This window comes from Alosa pseudoharengus, unplaced genomic scaffold (genome assembly GCF_046254945.1).
Source record: "Alosa pseudoharengus isolate Yale_2024_CS ecotype anadromous, Long Island Sound unplaced genomic scaffold, YU_APseudo_1.1 YU_APseudo_1.1_scf_1, whole genome shotgun sequence".
Classification (NCBI taxonomy): Eukaryota; Metazoa; Chordata; class Actinopteri; order Clupeiformes; family Clupeidae; genus Alosa; species Alosa pseudoharengus.
In genome coordinates this window covers 35,676,682-35,694,282 of record NW_027468564.1, presented here as the reverse complement: position 1 = coordinate 35,694,282, position 17,601 = coordinate 35,676,682, and the positions used below count along the sequence as shown (strand labels likewise).

The window sequence follows — 17,601 nt, the reverse complement described above, 5'->3', positions numbered from 1 at the left end:
TTGAAGATCCAACTCCAACTCCAAGGAGTTAAATAACTGTTAAACCTGACGGGCCTGTGGAGCTTGTTTGGCACGGCGCCGACAGACAATAGCACTCTGAATGGCACTGGTCAATATCCATGGCATCCTATACAGGCCACTGCCCAACCTAACAGTGTGTCACTGCACTCTCTAATGAGTCAACACAGTTTTCCTCCAGCTAGCATCCCTGTTTTTTTGACAGATGACTGCAGCCTGGGAGTCTAGGTATTTTCAAGCTCAACAACTACTCCAACAACACCTCTATCTAGTACAATGTTTCTCAAACTTTTTCAGACCAAGGACCACTTAGCCAATAATAAAAAAAGAAACAGTAAACAGTAGACCAACAGTATATTGCACAATAGGACTACTCACTGAACCACAATATATTATGTTACACAATAGGCCTACTCACTGAACCACCTGACTTATTGTCTTTGCACCTTGCTTATTGTGTCAGATGATTCATATCATTTAAAGTGGCGTAGCTTACATAAGCAGTGTTGCAGAACTGTTTGGATTTACAAGTTGAGGTTGGTTCAATATTGCAAACAACTCATCTATATTATAATTTACCAGGTCTGCCCGTGGACCACTTGGGATTGCTCTCAGTGGTCCCCAGACCACACTTTGAGAAACACTGGTCTAGTATAACCTGAAATAGACAGCTGGCTATCTGTGCTATATCACGTTAGAATGCTATGCTACACCCTACACATCTGACAAATGATCACAACATGAGCAGCAACCTCAACTCCCATAAAGGAAGTCATTTGCATGTTGAGGACAGATTAGATGTTTTGTGTTCATGTTGTAATTCACTGTGGCTATGTTGGCTGTTTAATGGACAAGGGAGGAGACTAGCGGTTGGGGGAGGGGGGGGGGGGTAGCTTAGCATCATCTCAGTTCTTCAGCGACAATGAGCCTGTATATGTAAACCTGTGACTAGTATAGAAGTTCTTCAACAACAACAACAACCTGCATTTATGTAGAGCTTTTCAAGGCACCCAAAACACTTCACATTGAAGGGGGAACCTCACTAACCACCACCAAAGGAGTTCATGCACTCCTCTTGCATGTCGGCGTCTTACTCCTATAACTTGTGTTTTGTTCCTGTTTTCAACCGAGTTATTTTGATCACATTACAAATGAAAGCGAGAGAGGAAGTTGGTCAAGAACAGTGTGTCAAGTGACTCCGCGTTGACTTGTGCATTGTTTGAAAACACTCTAGGAGTCTAGACACACTTAACTCGTAAAGTTTGTTCAGTTATTATCTGATGGGCAACAAGTGATCACGCAGCTAATCATCAAAATGCATATTTCAAGGAGTTGATCACATTCTTTCCCAAAAGCAACCTACGCCTGGATTTAACTTGTGACACTTTGCAACGTGTACAAGGTTTCTGGTAGTGCAAACTGTGTCTTTTAACAGATGTTCTGTGGGAGGAATGAGTTAAATATAGTGCATGAAAAGAAAGTTGATAGTTTGGGTTGTAGGTTACCATGCCACAGAGTTGTGACTGAGAGAGAGAGAGAGAGAGAGAGAGAGAGAGAGAGAGAGAGAGAGAGAGAGAGAGAGAGAGAGAGAGAGAGAGAGAGAGAGAGAGAGAGAGAGAGAGAGATGTATGTGAAACAGTAAGAAATTGTATGCTCAGAGACTGTGGGAGTTTAGCCTGACGAGTCAGACCCACATTAAAATGTAGGGTCTGGGCACTCACCGTTCGCAGTGCTCAGTCCGAGGGGCGGGATAATCAGTTGTCTATCAAATTCCCTCTGCACGCAATAGGACAGCGGCAGCGCTATGAGTCCCATGCGTTTCCCACCAGTGGAGCTAGTTGGATAGTTCAAACGTTTGCCAACTTAACAAAAGCTTAACTCGTGTCACACTGTTCGCCAATAGCAACATCCATCTTATTTGTTTTCAAGTAGCAGGGAATTCAAGCCAAACCGTTGCAACTCTGCCATCAATCATTATGTTAAGCCCACCTAACGACTCTATACACGATTTCATTGGCCTGATTGAGTTTCGATTTCTGGAGCTCACAAGCCAACGGAGAGTTGCTGGACTAGCCCTGGCAGCAAATGTAATTCTAGATTTCTAGGCTAGTGGGAGTTAAGAATTGATGCTAATATAGTGTGTGTAAGAGAGAAGGTAAGAACCTAAGGGTCGTTACATGACACCAGTTTCAAGAAGAGGAGGGTGAGCATAAGTGAGATGTTGAGGACCACAAACAGAACCCTGTCCACACACAGCAGGAACCTCAACAGAACCCAGTCCACACACAGCAGGAAGCTAAACAAAACCCTGTCCACACACAGCAGGAACCTCAACAGAACCCAGTCCACACACAGCAGGAAGCTAAACAGAACTCAGTCCACACACAGCAGGAAGCTAAACAGAACTCAGTCCACACACAGCAGGAACCTCAACAGAACTCAGTCCACACACAGCAGGAAGCTAAACAGAACTCAGTCCACACACAGCAGGAACCTCAACAGAACCCAGTCCACACACAGCAGGAAGCTAAACAGAACCCAGACCACACACAGCAGGAAGCTAAACAGAACCCAGTCCACACACAGCAGGAAGCTAAACAGAACTCAGTCCACACACAGCAGGAACCTCAACAGAACCCAGTCCACACACAGCAGGAAGCTAAACAGAACTCAGTCCACACACAGCAGGAACCTCAACAGAACCCAGTCCACACACAGCAGGAAGCTAAACAGAACCCAGACCACACACAGCAGGAAGCTAAACAGAACTCAGTCCACACACAGCAGGAACCTCAACAGAACCCAGTCCACACACAGCAGGAAGCTAAACAGAACCCAGACCACACACAGCAGGAAGCTAAACAGAACCCATTGCCACACTCTGCCCCGCCGGTCCCACCCGTTTCAGTGATAAGAGTCGGGGTCATGGTGTTTGAACACTCAGGGCTTGGTTAATGTGTAAGCACAGAGTCACACCCTGATAACAGCAGTGCGCAAATCAGTGTTACTGCATCAAACTGCTAGCTACTGAGCATATGCCTACTCAGGTATGTACTCAGGTACTCAGGAGTTTTTATTTCCATAAGGAAATGCACTTACATCCATATATACGTCCTCATAAGTATTTGTGGATTTACACAGTACATTCTAGTACATTCACCAAAAATATAATCTGTTGGGGCCTTTTTATTCTCCAAAGGCCTCTTGATGAAGCAATATGTGCACGCAACTTCGTTTGAGATCGATTCCACTAGATACAAATCAGCAAAGCATGCCAGTGCCCAACAGCAGCCATTATCCTTTCATCAACACTATCCCATAATAATTGCTGTGGCTTTACCATAACATCTGTGACCAATGACATGATATCATGAGTATAAAGTGGATGCTGACGGGATAGTGTTGGACAACGGCCATGAGAATGATGGAGAATCTGCTTGGGCAGGTTTATGAGGCTGCGGTAGCCAAATGGAGAGGACTAGTTAGCTATTGAAGGGAGTTGTGATTGGTTGACAGGACTGTGACAATGCAATACAGAGGGGTGTGATTGGTTGGTTACCTTGATCTCGATGTTGCCCACTTTGGCAGTGGACCGGATGATGGGCCGGCCCACCAGCGCAGGGAAGATGTGTTCAGGGAAGTTGGAGCCTGCATAGCCACATTTCACAAACTGAAGGAGGGAGAGAGACGGAGAGAGAAGGGGAGAGAGAGAGACGGAGAGAGAAGGAGAGAGATGTTTATCTTAAGTCACCATTTTGAGTTTCAATCCTAATTTGTTGAGCACTGTGTCACATCATTAGATAATAAGCATGAATTGATTTAAGCGGTGTGTTGCAGTTGCAGGTGAAATTTGAATGCAAAGGACGCCCAGTCACTTCAGGCAGGAAGTTGCTCAAAGACAGAGGCGCCAGAGGAAGGCAATGGGGGAGAGCAGTCGAGAAAGAAACCAGACAATCGATATGACTACCGTCTGAGACGTCTCCTCTAAGCTTCAGAAGTTATTTTCTGGTCAGCTAAACTGTCAGGGAAAAGACTTGAACAGACGAAACTGACAAGTTGCAAGAAGAGCGTTTATCTATGCCGAAAAAAGGTGCTTTGATACCACTAGGCTACAACTTGTTTTGGTCAAAGTAGGCTAGTCATCAAATAGCGCTCAAATAAAAGGTCTGGGAACAGCATAAAGATGCCTGGCTTTATTTTATCTACGATGATTCCACAAAATGTGATGTATCGGTTTAGCAAATATGCGCCAGTGTAGAAGTGGTGGTGGAAATGAGACTGACTTCCGAATGATGCCTTGTACGGTTACATCTCTGCAACTTCCTTGTTACATTGTAAAGATAGCCGCCTCGCAAGTAGCTGCCTAGCAATAATGACAGAGCTCGCCTGCCTCGACAGTCGACAGCTAACAACTTCATTGATGCTTCTGGTAAGCCAGCAAGCTAGCTGTAGAGGTAGCTTAATGTGGCTACTATCCATTCCAAACTGAATTTTCAGTCATGATAAACTGAAACGAGGGCACTCGTCATAACTACAGCGGAGAGGTGATGGGCATTTCAATCTCACGCTTGAGAATTTACACTCCTGTCAATTGGCTAGCTGGGTACTTCCAGTTAGCTAACGTTATGTCAAAACGGGTTTGACGAAGGAGATCTATCATCTGTCATGTAATTTCTGTGAGAGCAGGCTAGTCTAGCATGAATAGCCTATTACGTTGCGAATGCAACCTTCATGCGATGGAAAAAGTATCCTCACTGTTCGACTCCACCACAATATACCACTCCCATGTATCATTCACAACCTGGCATTTGCATTCCTTTGATGAAACCTAACCCATCCAGTCTAGCTCTTTAGTAGCCTAGGCTACTATTGCAACCTACTTCCTGTTTCGGCTGAATCTCTTTTTGCCGCAAGAAAAGAGACATTGGTGGAAAACAAGGGACGAACACCGCCGAATTGAACGCTAGAGCACGGTCTGGTTTCAAACTTACCCCGGTACCATTGTCGCAAACCACCACTTTCCTTCCCTGGCTGTCCATTTCTTGTCTGATTCTCCGGGAACCTGCAGTCTTGCCCTGCACAACTTTCTTCTTCAGCGAGGCGGAAATCACACATCCCCGGCTCCTGCACAACGAGCTTCTTCCGGAATGTTTAGCATGTGACCTCATCATTCAGCAAGCGTCGGACTAAACAGTGCCAATTACCACCCAAAATATTTTGGACGATTGTGTATTTTTGTCAGATGGCAATACGGTGACAGTTGACGTTTTATAGATTTAAACGTCTTTACACTGCATTAGCTCCAGATGGAGTAACAACAGAGCCTTTCTAGCCTAATCTCTGATAATACTAGATTCATAGACAGTAGCCTATGAAGGGGCCTTAATTAGTGAGGCTGAGGAATTTGTATGTGTTTCTGGTCAGACATCAGGCGTTTAGGCCTAAGACTGGTTCCAAGATGAATCAGACATCTATTTAATTTGACTAAACGGGTGCTCCTAATTTATCATGCACTGTGTTAAAATCCAGTGCATTTTAAATTGCTCAGGTTCAAGTAAACGGTGACATTAGTTGTATTTGAGCGCCCTCGTGTGGTTAATCAAAGTAGTTTGTTGATGTCTTTTGGTCTTTTATTTTGACATGCGAAACAAATATTAAAATCACTGACAGACAGAGTAAATTCACAACGACAGTCAAAAGTATATGAATAATCAAGGTGTTCTTCTCATCTCTGTGTGAATACACATTTTCATCCGTGTAATATTCTTTTAACCGTATCACTGAGGTTGAAGACATTTAATTTGACAAAGTATGAAGAATTTGCTGTAGCATGTTCAGCACAGTCATAGCTGTGCTGACTGTTCTCAAGGTAGAGATGTTATGGGCAACATAACTCACTGTTATATCGCCAGAATTACAGATATAGTTCATTTTTCTCAAAATGTCAACGTCCTCTTTAGATTATCAATAATGTTTTTGTCAATTGTCCTTCATGTGGTTCATTTCAGAGCTGAATACAGTTGCGCAATTTTGTTGCGCAAGGGGAAGGAGCATGGGAACGTGCTTCTCCTGTCAATTTCGAAGCCTGCTGCTGCATCCCTGTACAGCTCTGAAGATTCCATTGTATAACTTTACTTTTTCCAAATTGCGAACCTACTGCCAGTTTTACAAAGATCTTGCTCTCCAAATAATTTGTGGTTCGCTACTTAAATCCTTGTCGTCTGTCACATTAAGGTAATTGGTAACCTTAACTTCTCAAAGAGCTAGCTAACTTAGCTACGTAGCTATTACAGAGTGAGCTGACCTGACCTGACCTGACTGACTGACTGACTGGTGTCAACCTTGTGAGCTGGTGAAGTTTCCGAATGGTTTAGAGTCCCTCGTCGTTCTTCATGTGTTAAAATATAGGCCTATGCATGGATATATTTCGTATGAGCATACCTTTATTTGTCACTTAAGTTGTAATGCCAATCAAACACTTTTTGTAGTAGTAGTAGCCTGGGTCAACCCAGACGAACCTGTAGGCACATTTGAATTTTAAGCAAATTTGCTAAGAGATTCATCTGGGTTTATCCAGGCTACCACAGTAGCTGACGTTAACTTCCTCTTTGCCCTCAACATTAGTAGGTAAACCCTGCAGCCGACAAGCAGTTTCACAATGATTCAAACTTTGAACGGTGCCAGACAGCTTGCCACAGCTACAATGAAACGTGCCGGTAAGATAACGTCATTCTTTAACAAAAATGGTGAATTTGTTCAGTCGCAGAGTTCCGTAGCCTAGTCTACTTCTGAAACTAACGAGCCTACACGGGGCACGTTTTTTACAGGGTGTCCTGACAGTGTTCATGATTATTGTGGTTCGAATGTTCGATTGATATCGGATCTTTTTTGTTTTGTTCTGGAGGACACATACTTTAATCATCAGAGGGCAAATTATCATGATCATCCCAACAGAACCCATGAAACTGATTATGTGTTTGCCCAGGTTCTGGTAAAAGAAAGATTAACTACCTACTTTGTTCAAAAATAGCTTGGGCCAGCTCCTTGAAAAGAAAGGAATTAAATAGCAGCCTACACACATTCTGCACAGGTTCTGCACAATTAAAAGGTACTATAAATCAGATTGTAAAGGACACCCTTGAATAGCCTAATTGTGAAGGAACTCAGTGTAGACTATAGCATATGGTCAAAGATCCTTGATTACTAGCTCCGCTTAACCCTCTCTGATATGGTTCTCTAGCATTGACAGGTTATCCTCCTCCTCTAGTTTATTATATATCAACTTTAGGTGATAGTTATAACTATGTCGTTATATAGTTATTAAAATATTCTATACTAACAGCCACAGAGTTACGGTTACCAGTGCCTTGGGGAGAGCTGAGAGGGCAGGTCTGGGGTCCTGAGGAGGGCCGTCCAGTCTTATGCCTGCACGGCTGGGCAGACAACTCTGGTTCCTTCAACACCTTGATCCCACTGTTACCGCAAGGTAGACTGTGTGTGTGTGTGTGTGTGTGTGTCTGTGTGTGTGGTGTGTATGTGTGTGTTTGTTTGTTGGTTTGTTCAGCATCCTAAATGAATCCTACTAAGTCTGACTGTAAAATGCTGTTGCACAGCAGATCTTGTCTCAGGTGCCTTTCTTTCATTATACTCATCAACCGATATTTCCACCCACTTTTCCCCTTTGCCTCTGTCTATCTCTCATTCTATCCTCCGTCCCCCCCCCTCTCTCTCTCTCTCCCCCTCTCTCCCTTCTCTCTCTCTCTCCCTCTCTCTCTCTGTCTCTCTCTCCCCCTCTCTCCCTTCTCTCTCTCCCTCCATCTCTCTCTCTCTCTCCCTCTCTCTCTCTCTCCCCCTCTCTCCCTTCTCTCTCTCCCTTCATCTCTCTCTCTCCCTCTCTCTCTCTCTCTCTCTCTCTCCCCCTCTCTCCCTTCTCTCTCTCTCCATCTCTCTCTCTCCCTCTCTCTCTCTCTCTCTCCTTTGAAGAGTGGAGGTGTGTGGCTCTGGACATGGCAGGCCACGGCCTCTCTTCCCCGAGGCCTCCCGGAGTCTTCTACACCTTCCCCGCGTATGTGGCCGACGTCAGGAGAGTGGTCGAAGGTGCGCAGAGTTGCTACTACAATAGCGTTAGTTATTAATACACATCCAACACACACACACACACACACACACACACACACACAGAGAAAGGTCTAACACCCTTTCATTTAATAAAAAAGTGGTGCCTGATAGGAGGGCTTTGTTTAGACAAGGTTCTTGATGAACAATACATCTAAACAGGGATGTATTGTTATAAACATTGGACAATAACCTCCACCGTCATCAAACATGTTCTGAATGCCTTTTAAAAAATCTGATACCGCATGGCACAGTCCACCTTACCGTGATCACAGAATTCATAGTTTGCCCACCTCTTATTTTACCACTACACCTCTGCATCTAATGAGTTTAGAGTGTGGCACAAAAATAAGCCGGTTTTGTCTAATGTGTGGTCCATGTCTCCCCAGCTCTGCAGTGGAAACGCTTCTCCATACTGGGCCACAGCATGGGTGAGTGTCGGCCCAGAGTATCTGCCGATCGTACTCCTCTACGCTGAGCGGAGGTGTTAAATAGTGGTCTTATCTCGTGATGGAAAAATGGAGGAGTCTTTTTTTTTTAAAGGTTTTAACAGTTTTAAGTCATGAAGAGTTTGCCTTCATGCAAAGTGCACACTGATCTATGGTTGTCTTCTTCAGTGCTGTGTACCTACCCACCATGCATATTCTTATATATTCATATCATATTGTGTGTGTGTGTGTGTGTGTGTGTGTGTGTGTGTGTACAAATATCATATAATATGTTTCACTCTACAAAATCATGCAGAGGAGGCAGCTCCAGATCTTAATAATTAAGCCTTTAGAATTACAATATTGCCTAGAAATGTTTGTTTTGTTCCGTATTGCACCGTTAACACTGCATTGCTTACGTGACCCTGAGTGCACGGGGCATGTGTGTTCATAAACGCCTGAGGTGAGGTTGAAGGTCACCGGCCTCACCTCTATGTCAAGCTTGTGATGACCAGTAGGTGAAAGTTGAGGGGCTGAAGTCCCACCGTGGCTACAGTATTGCTGCAGCTTAGATATTCTTAGTGTACATTTACTACAGTATTGACGTCAGCTTAGAGGTCCTTAGTGTATGTTTGCTGTGTATAGCCCCTCGTGTGATTGATTGATTGATTGATTGATTGATTGATCCCCATATTCCATGTGGGTGTGCAAATGTAAAACCAGATGCAAATTTTATTTGATTTATTATTTTACAAGAAAACTGGATGTATTTTAAGAATCAACATACTAACAATATGATCCCAGTGCAGTAAACCAAGTGTCTCTGTTTGCTCTTACAGGTGGCAATGTGTCAGGAATGGTAAGCATGGAATATCAGAGCTATTAAAGCTCCTTTATCTCTCATCATCATCTCATTATCGATGTCAGATGTGAGACATCGTACTGATTGAGAGTGACAATTTGGGGGGGGGCATGTTGACTTCAGTTGGAGGTGTCTGAATCAGTGTGGTTATTTCATTATTATGTTGTCTGTGAACGGTTAAGCCGGTGTTGAACATCATATGGTAGTTGTTTTGTCTGGGCTCTCCGTTTTGTTCTCAGGTTGTCATGACACTCTTGTGTTTGTTGTTGTGTGTTGTTGTCTGTTGGCAGTTCAGCCTGTTCTTATACTCTTGTGTTTGTTGTTGTGTGTTGTTGTCTGTTGGCAGTTCACCTCTGTTCTTATACTCTTGTGTTTGTTTGTTTGTTTGTTTGTTTGTTTGTGTTATGTGCAGTTCAGCGCAGTGTTCCCTGATATGGTGGAGGCCCTGGTGCTGCTGGACTCCTATGGATTCTACCCCACTAACACGGTACGCACACACACACACACACACACACACACACACACTCACACACACTCACACACACAATGAGAGTGCTAGGTACAAAAAAATAGCAAAAACACTTCATTCATTCAATTGGCTTTCCTCCTATCTTCTTCTTGTCATCCTCTCTTTCTCTCTCTCTCTTTCTCTCTGCTCAGAAAAGCATCCCAGAACCATCCGCTCCACCCCACCCTCTGTGGTGATTTAGCGATTTAGCACTTGAAATGTGATTTTACCACCCAAATGCTTCTGTCTCTAATGTTTGTGTCAGTACTACAAACACAAATAGCAAAAACTACTTCATTCATCCAATGTGCTTTCCTCCTCCCATCTCTCCCTCCTCTTATCATCCTCTCTCTCTCTCTCTCTCTCTCTCTCTCTCTCTCTCTCTCTCTCCTCCCATCCCTCCCTCCTCTTGTCATCCTCTCTCTATCTCTCTCTCTCTCTCTCCTCCCATCCCTCCCTCCTCTTGTCATCCTCCCTTCCTGACCCACAGAAGGAGCTGCCGGGCATCCTGAAGCAGGGGATGGAGGAGATGATGCAGGTGGAGAAGAGGGACAGCGAGGGGAAGAAGGAGAAGATCTACACCCACCAGCAGGCCATGCAAAGGTGCTCACACTCTCAATCACTCACTCACTCACACACACACACACACACACACACACACACACACACACACACACACACACACACACACACACACACACACACACAGATCTACACCCACCAGAAGGCCATGCAGAGGTGCTCACTCACTCACTCACTCACTACACCCACCAGAAGGCCATGCAGAGGTGATCACTCACTCACTCACTCACTCACTCACTCACCCACTCACTCACTTTGCTGAGAAAACAGCAAAGAAATGGCCAGAACTGCATAGTTTCTCTTTAAATGGGCCTGTAAAATGCTCATTGTAGTGCGTGACCACGTCGCCTAATCAGTCTCGGAGCAGTGTTTACTTTTTTTCCTCTTCAGTCTCCCGCAACTATAAAATAACGTAGTGGTTACCAAGGCAAAGTGGTTTTCACAGTATATTTCATCTGAGTTACAGAGGACAACTGAAATTAGACAAACTTAAATTCAAGTTATGACTATGGCAAGATCACAATGTAGTTTCTAAGCTTTTAGATACATGAAATGCTAGAGGAAAAGCTGACGATAAAGCTTGGCTAACTTCATTTCTGAAGTAATATTAGAACTTTTTGACAGCATGGTATACATTAATGATAGTATTACTATATTTTTCCTATGGAAATTTTCTTAATATAAGTTGAAGAGAGAAAATGACATTGAAGTTAACTCTCACAATAGGGAGGAATTATTTGCTTTCCAGTTTGCAACATTTCCCGCCTTGCACTGCAGCCATAGGCGCAACAGTTGGCGCAACAGTTGGGCATTTTTTTAAATAATTAATGATCTTTTTTATCAATTTATGATATTTTGTCCACTATTTACTGTATTATGTTAATGGAGATCTGATGAATGTTGGTATGAAACATGGCATCCCAATCGTATAATGGGATAGCTCAGACCATTCCATTCCCTAGTTGGCCAAACTCTATATATACAGTATATACGGATCTGTGCTTGCTCCTCTAGTAGAGCCCGCTAGAGTGTTCCCTAGATGCTCAGGCTCAGTATTTCAGCAAAAGGTTTACTTCTTTGGCATGGATTGTGGTGATGATGTCTCATTCTCCCACTCATTTTCTTTAAAACGATTTTGTTTTCATTTTCTTTCCCCTTGACCCCATCTCTTTCTCTCTCTCTCTCTTTCCCTCTCTCTCGCTCTCAGGTTAATGGCAGCCAACCCCCAGTTAACAGAGCAGTCAGCTCAGCATCTTCTAGAAAGGGGATTAAGAGAGGCTGAAGGCGGTACGTTTATCTCTCCCATATGACTTGCTCCATATCTCACCTGCTATTCTTACTTGTTTGTTGTGGTCGTTGCCATGGTGATTACTGGTTGTTGCTCATCAGTACCCTTTCTCCCATTCGACCCTCTTAGGGTTTGTGTTTACCAGGGACTTGAGGATCAATCTGGTGAGGTTCTTTATTTTGGCAAATTGACAGTTATGTAAAGAATGTCTGCATAGAAATATTATATGATGCTCTTAAACTTACTTGAATGTGACATTGTATTGACATTGACTGCCGAAGACTAGGGTTTGATTTCCCTCCTCCTCAGGAGTGTGTATTTAGAAAACGTGGTGATTTTGAAAGTAGCCCAACATAAATCCACAAATGACATGGAAGTGACATTTTCATTTTGTTTTGCCCATATTTATTTGTTTGTTTGTTTTCTTTGTTTCAGAAAAACGTGACCCGGATTAGTCTGGAGCAGAGCTTAGAGCTGCAGTCCAGGATCCAGGCCCGTGTCCTGGTCTTACTGTGAGAGGACATCTCTATTTTTGTCAATCTTTTTTTCTCTCTCTCTTTTCTCTGTCTTTCTCTTTCTCCATCTCTTTTTACTCTCTTGTATTCCTAAACAATCTGTTTCTCTCCAAACTGTCTCCTCCTCTTGTCTCGTTGGGTCTCTCTGTCACTTCCTTTCTCTTTTTCTGTTCTTGTCTTCCTCTCTCTGTCACTCACTCCCTCTCTTCTTTCACTCACTCCTTCTCTTCTTTCACTCACTCCCTCTCTTCTTTCACTCACTCCCTCTCTCTTTCACTCACTCCTTCTCTTCTTTCACTCACTCCCTCTCTTCTTTCACTCACTCCCTCTCTTCTTTCACTCACTCCCTCTCTTCTTTCACTCACTCCCTCTCTTCTTTCACTCACTCCTTCTCTTCTTTCACTCACTCCCTCTCTTCTTTCACTCACTCAGTCTTCTTTTTCTTCTTTCTTTTCTTCTATTTCTGTCTTCCTTTGATCGTCATTTTTAGTGTCTGTGGGCTCTTGGTGGTTTAGTTTAAAAAAGTGCCCTGTCATTTCTCTCTGCCTCTTCTGAAACACACAGTTTCTCTTTTTCTTCAGGGACAACCCTTTACAGTCATACAGTATTAAAAACCCTTTGCACTGTGTCCTGTCAATTATTATTATGGTATTGATATATATCACTGGTATGGTATTGATATCACTGGTATGGCATTGAAATATATCATATTATTATTATTATTATTATTATTATTATTATTATATTATTATTATATTCTCTATTTTCCCTCTCTCTCACTCTCTCTCTCCCTCCCTCCCTCTCTCTCCCACCCTCTCACCCTTTCCCTCCCTCTCTCTCTCTATTCTCTCTCCCTCTCTATTCCGCAGGGCTGAAGCTGGTCTGAATAAACTCTTTCCTCTGCCTGAGGGCTGCTCGGAGTCCCTCATGAACGGCTACCAGAACGTGAGTACATACACATACAAACACACACTTGAACATGCACACACTTGAACAGACACACATATACTCACTCGAATAGTTGTACACATACGTATGCGCACACACACACATACACACACACACACACTCGAACAGACACACACACACATACTCACGAACAGATGCACGCATACGCGTGCACAACCACACACACACACACACACACACACACTTTCATGTAAACTTACTAGACAAGCACACTCAACCACACATACCAACGTAAACCCTCTAGTCAGCCACACACCCTACAGCTGTAAGTCCCACATTCTCACTGAAAAATGGCCTAGAGGAGAATGTGTGTGTGTGTGTGTGTATGTGTAATCTCATATTCAAGAGAAAGTGAATGTCTCTCAGTTGTACCCTGCTCAATTATTTAGGATCATCCACTTTCTACCACATAGATGCGAGTGCACACTCACCTTCTCACTCAAACTATGGCATATGGAACATACTTACAAGATATAACCCTGTAAGCTAGTTGTAACCTAGTTATGACCTCTCTCTTCTCTCTCTCTTTTCTCTCTCTTGCTCTCTTCTCTCTCTCTCTCTCTCTCTCTGTTGTTCTCTGCTGCAGAGTAAGAACATGAAGGTTATGACAGTTCCAGGGGATCATCACGTTCACATGAACCAGCCGGAGGTCGTGGCGCCCATCATCACTGACTTCCTGCTGTCTGCTACTGACAGCACTGCCAAGTTATAACACTCATATCACACACACTCACACACACACACACACACACACTCACACACATACTCTTTCTCTCTCTCGCTCTCTCTCTCTCTCTCTCTCTCTCTCTCTCTCTCTCTCTCTCACACACACACGCTCTCATACACACACACACTCTCTCTCACACACACACACACACTCACACTCTCTCTCTCACACACACACACACACACACACACACACATACACACACCGCCACCATATTATACCTACGAACAAATGCAGCATTAGACATGTCATGCTGACCTGTAATCAAGCACTGACAAACATACACACACATACTGTACACAGATTAATGTACACGTGAGCCTGGAAACTTTCCGTTTACTCCAGTGCACTACTGATCAAAGTTGAAATGTATTTATTTGTCATTTAAACAAAATAGCTCACAATGATGTACTTCTAAAGGGGCAACGAGAAGGCTTCTTAACTTTTAATACATTGTTTGGATTTAGCTTCTTTATTTCAGACTAGTGTTGCATGGTGTATCGATACTAAAAAGGGATCACGTTTTTAGAATCGATACTTTATTAAAATAATAACGTTCTGTGTCTGTGTGAACTGCTGCTCTCACTGCTCCTTGTATGCATCTAGGCAAGTGGGCGTGTCAAGCAGGCAGCTCTGAGTGAGTGAGTGCGCAGCCAACGTCAACATACAAAAGGTGAAGTGAAATCTGGAACTATTTCGGATAAATCGCAAATAGTGAAGGCAAGCCATCAGGTACACAGAGGCCCGTTTGTAAAATATGTTTCAAAGTAATTTAAAAGCAGTAGCCTAGGCTACGCATGGAACTTGGCTAAACCTCGCAGACATATCCCATAATTTTTAAAGAGTTCAAAGAACGACAGGTTAACGAATATCCTATGCTATAGAAAACACGACTACATGGTTAGTGCCAAGTTCTTTTCTTCTGTTTTAGTCTAGCCTAAGTGAAACGAGTATGGTTCTCTGGGATAAAGTGAACCTTCCTTCATCAATGAATTTTGACGAGACATAACGAGCTGAAATCATAGGGTGCTAACGTGATGAAAGCGCAATGTTCATGCCAGAATAACATTACCATAACTTGTAAACAATCTATTTCATGTAGACTGCAATTTGACCAGATGATAATTATTGACCAGATGTAGGCTACCCGAAATGCGCTAATTAAAGCCCACAGCATATAATAGCCTACCACCAAAGCGTGTTGAGTCCTAATAATAATAGCGGCTTATTGTTACGTGGTAGCAAATCATGTTATCAAAGAAATAGACGTAATGTAGGGAATGCACACAGATATATTGCAACAGGTAGCCTAATGGTGTAGGCCTATCTGACGATTAAGGGCCCCCCACTAATTGTCAAATATGTGGGAGGGGGGGGTTTGCTGTAATTTCCTGTATTCTGGTGCAATTGGCCTATACTAAATTCAATCAGACTCCTAGCCTACATCCTGATTTGTTGATATTGAGGCAATGATTCCATGCAAAGGCTTGGGCTTCAGGGCCCCCTGACCCCTTGGGCCCCTGGGCCCGGTAGGCCCGTGCAGTAATCCATCCCTGCATCAGATGGCCTAAAGATTAGGCCCATCTGCATAGCATTCAGTGATTTGCATGCAGTAATTTCAACACTGACCTTGATGTAGCCTAGTTTGGATATTTAAAGCTACTTTATTGCCAAAACACAACACAATGTAAATTAACTATAATGTAAAGAACTTAATCACACAAAGTAGTCCTACTATTTTACTGACTATAAAAAATAATAATTATGTAGGAAGTTTAGAACCCAAAATTGACCTGCACACTACAAAAGTGCACCGAATTCAACACAAATGACTCAAAAACTTGGAGGTATGACTCCTTTCTTTTCCAGATATCTTAGGATTTCGCCGTAGTATCGTATCAGTATCGAGCATTGTGATTTTTTTTGTGTGTGTATTGTTTTGTATTAACAAAAACTACAATACAGCCTTGAGAAAGTCAATTCCATTCATTGATGTTTCTCAAACTGTAAAAACTGCAAAACTTTTCTGTGTACTGTAACATTAACATATTTCAGTTTTTGTTTTAACATTGTTAAGATATTTTGTATGTCAATACAGTTTTCAGGTGTTGTTGGGGGCTGTTTGATGTTTCATGTCATAGCATATCTGTATGTGTGCATGCCAGTCTGCCATACCAACCGTGCCTTTTTCCTGTGGCTCACACCACATATCAATAAAACTTTGCCATCAAGTCGATCACTTTCAACAGTCTTTACTACTGATGAGATTACACACGCACACAGACACACACTCACGCACAGACACGCACACACAGACACAGACACACACACTCACACATATTTGTCACATACAGTAAGATACAGTTTAAGTTTACACACCCATGCTAAGGTTGACTAAAAAGAGGAATACAAATTCATCTTTTGGAAATTGATCTTAATGCCTTAATTTAAAAAAATGAGGAAAAATCCAACGTTTAATGACACCAATTTTCTTTGTGAATGAATAATGTATCGCAAATAAATACAGGTTCTTCCTTAAAAGATATGGGTAAAAGATGTAGTTAGTTAAGGTACTTACAAGACGCTTTTATCCAAAGTGCTTTAATACTAAAAATACAAAGACTACTTCAAGCCAAAGGAAGTAGTGACTGTAAGAAACAAAACTGGTTTTACCTCCATGCACAGGAGTTTTAAGAGTTTTAAGATAAGTTTGTTTCCCTTCAAGGTTGGATTTGTCCTCATTGCTTTCAATGTGGGATTAACATAAATGGACAAAAGATGTTTTTAGTCAACTTTACCAGCCAATAGATATGGAGGACACTGTATATCATGCAATAAAAAATAAAATACAAAAGTAGCTTAGTGTGAGAATGAATGAACACACCCAAACTAGTCTTGAACATAAAGAACAGGAGTTTTATTATCAGATGATGTGCTGGTTTTTCCCTCAGAAATGCCAACACCCAAAGCCAAATGAATGCTGTGAATTGTGTCGTGTTGCCAGAACTATGAGCACATCATAAAGTTCGTCCAGTCAACATGAGAGTTTTGTTACATCGCTCATAAAAGAAGTCAACACAATGCCTGCTTCACCATTCCATTAAATAATCCACAGAGTTGGTTTACTGCATCTTATTATACGGCTCTTCACAATGCTAGTAGAACACTCCATTGACTTGAATGGGATTTCCCAACGTTCTACGGTAAAATAAATTCATGTAATTATGACCGCCGCGCAGCGAAGCGGCGGTCATATAGGTTTAGTCAGATTTTTTTTTTTTTCTTTTTTTTTTTTTTTTTTTTCGCATGCCCAAATTTCTGTCAATGATTCCCGGGACACTGAAAGACCGGGGTACACGAAACTTGGTGGGCATGTAACCCCACATGGATAGCATGGAACCGTCGTTTTTCGTTTTGATCTGTAGCCCCCCCGCTGTACTGGACCCCCCGAAAGGAGGGTAGGGCAGACACAGTTTTCTGTGAATATCTTGAGAACCGTAGGGCCTAGGATGACCAATTTTTTCCGTATGTTTGCCTCCAGGGGTCATGTTAACCCTTTCCATGTGCACACATGTGCATAAACAGATAC

The 17,601-nt window shown here is 42.7% G+C and overlaps 2 protein-coding genes across 2 annotated transcripts in view; one reads left to right on the top strand and one right to left on the bottom strand.

Annotated features, from left to right (window-relative positions):
• actr2a (actin related protein 2a) overlaps positions 1-5,158 on the bottom strand; it is a 15,416-nt gene extending 10,258 nt beyond the window's left edge. The window contains exons 1-2 of the mRNA XM_076288260.1: positions 5,010-5,158; positions 3,578-3,688 (exon numbers count right to left, since the gene is read on the bottom strand). Coding sequence (XP_076144375.1) covers positions 3,578-3,688; positions 5,010-5,057 — 159 coding nt within the window. The 5' untranslated portion in view covers positions 5,058-5,158. The remainder of the gene's footprint in view (positions 1-3,577; positions 3,689-5,009) is intronic.
• Positions 5,159-6,077: 919 nt separating this feature from the next.
• serhl (serine hydrolase like) lies at positions 6,078-16,248 on the top strand. Its single transcript, XM_076288259.1, has 13 exons — positions 6,078-6,252; positions 6,643-6,734; positions 7,361-7,504; positions 8,002-8,115; positions 8,523-8,564; positions 9,401-9,420; positions 9,836-9,910; positions 10,422-10,534; positions 11,721-11,800; positions 11,931-11,965; positions 12,237-12,313; positions 13,186-13,261; positions 13,872-16,248. Exons 2-13 carry the CDS (start codon positions 6,677-6,679, stop codon positions 13,995-13,997), a joined length of 960 nt encoding a protein of 319 aa, XP_076144374.1. The 5' UTR covers positions 6,078-6,252; positions 6,643-6,676; the 3' UTR covers positions 13,998-16,248.
• The last annotated feature ends 1,353 nt before the right edge of the window (positions 16,249-17,601 follow it).

Bases quoted from the DNA above. Each gene is read 5' to 3' on its own strand.
- serhl (XM_076288259.1), top strand. From the start codon at position 6,677: ATGATTCAAACTTTGAACGGTGCCAGACAGCTTGCCACAGCTACAATG. The intron at 12,314-13,185 runs GTGAGAGGACAT...TCTATTCCGCAG, and splicing joins GCCCGTGTCCTGGTCTTACT to GGCTGAAGCTGGTCTGAATA. The intron at 13,262-13,871 runs GTGAGTACATAC...TCTCTGCTGCAG, and splicing joins TCATGAACGGCTACCAGAAC to AGTAAGAACATGAAGGTTAT.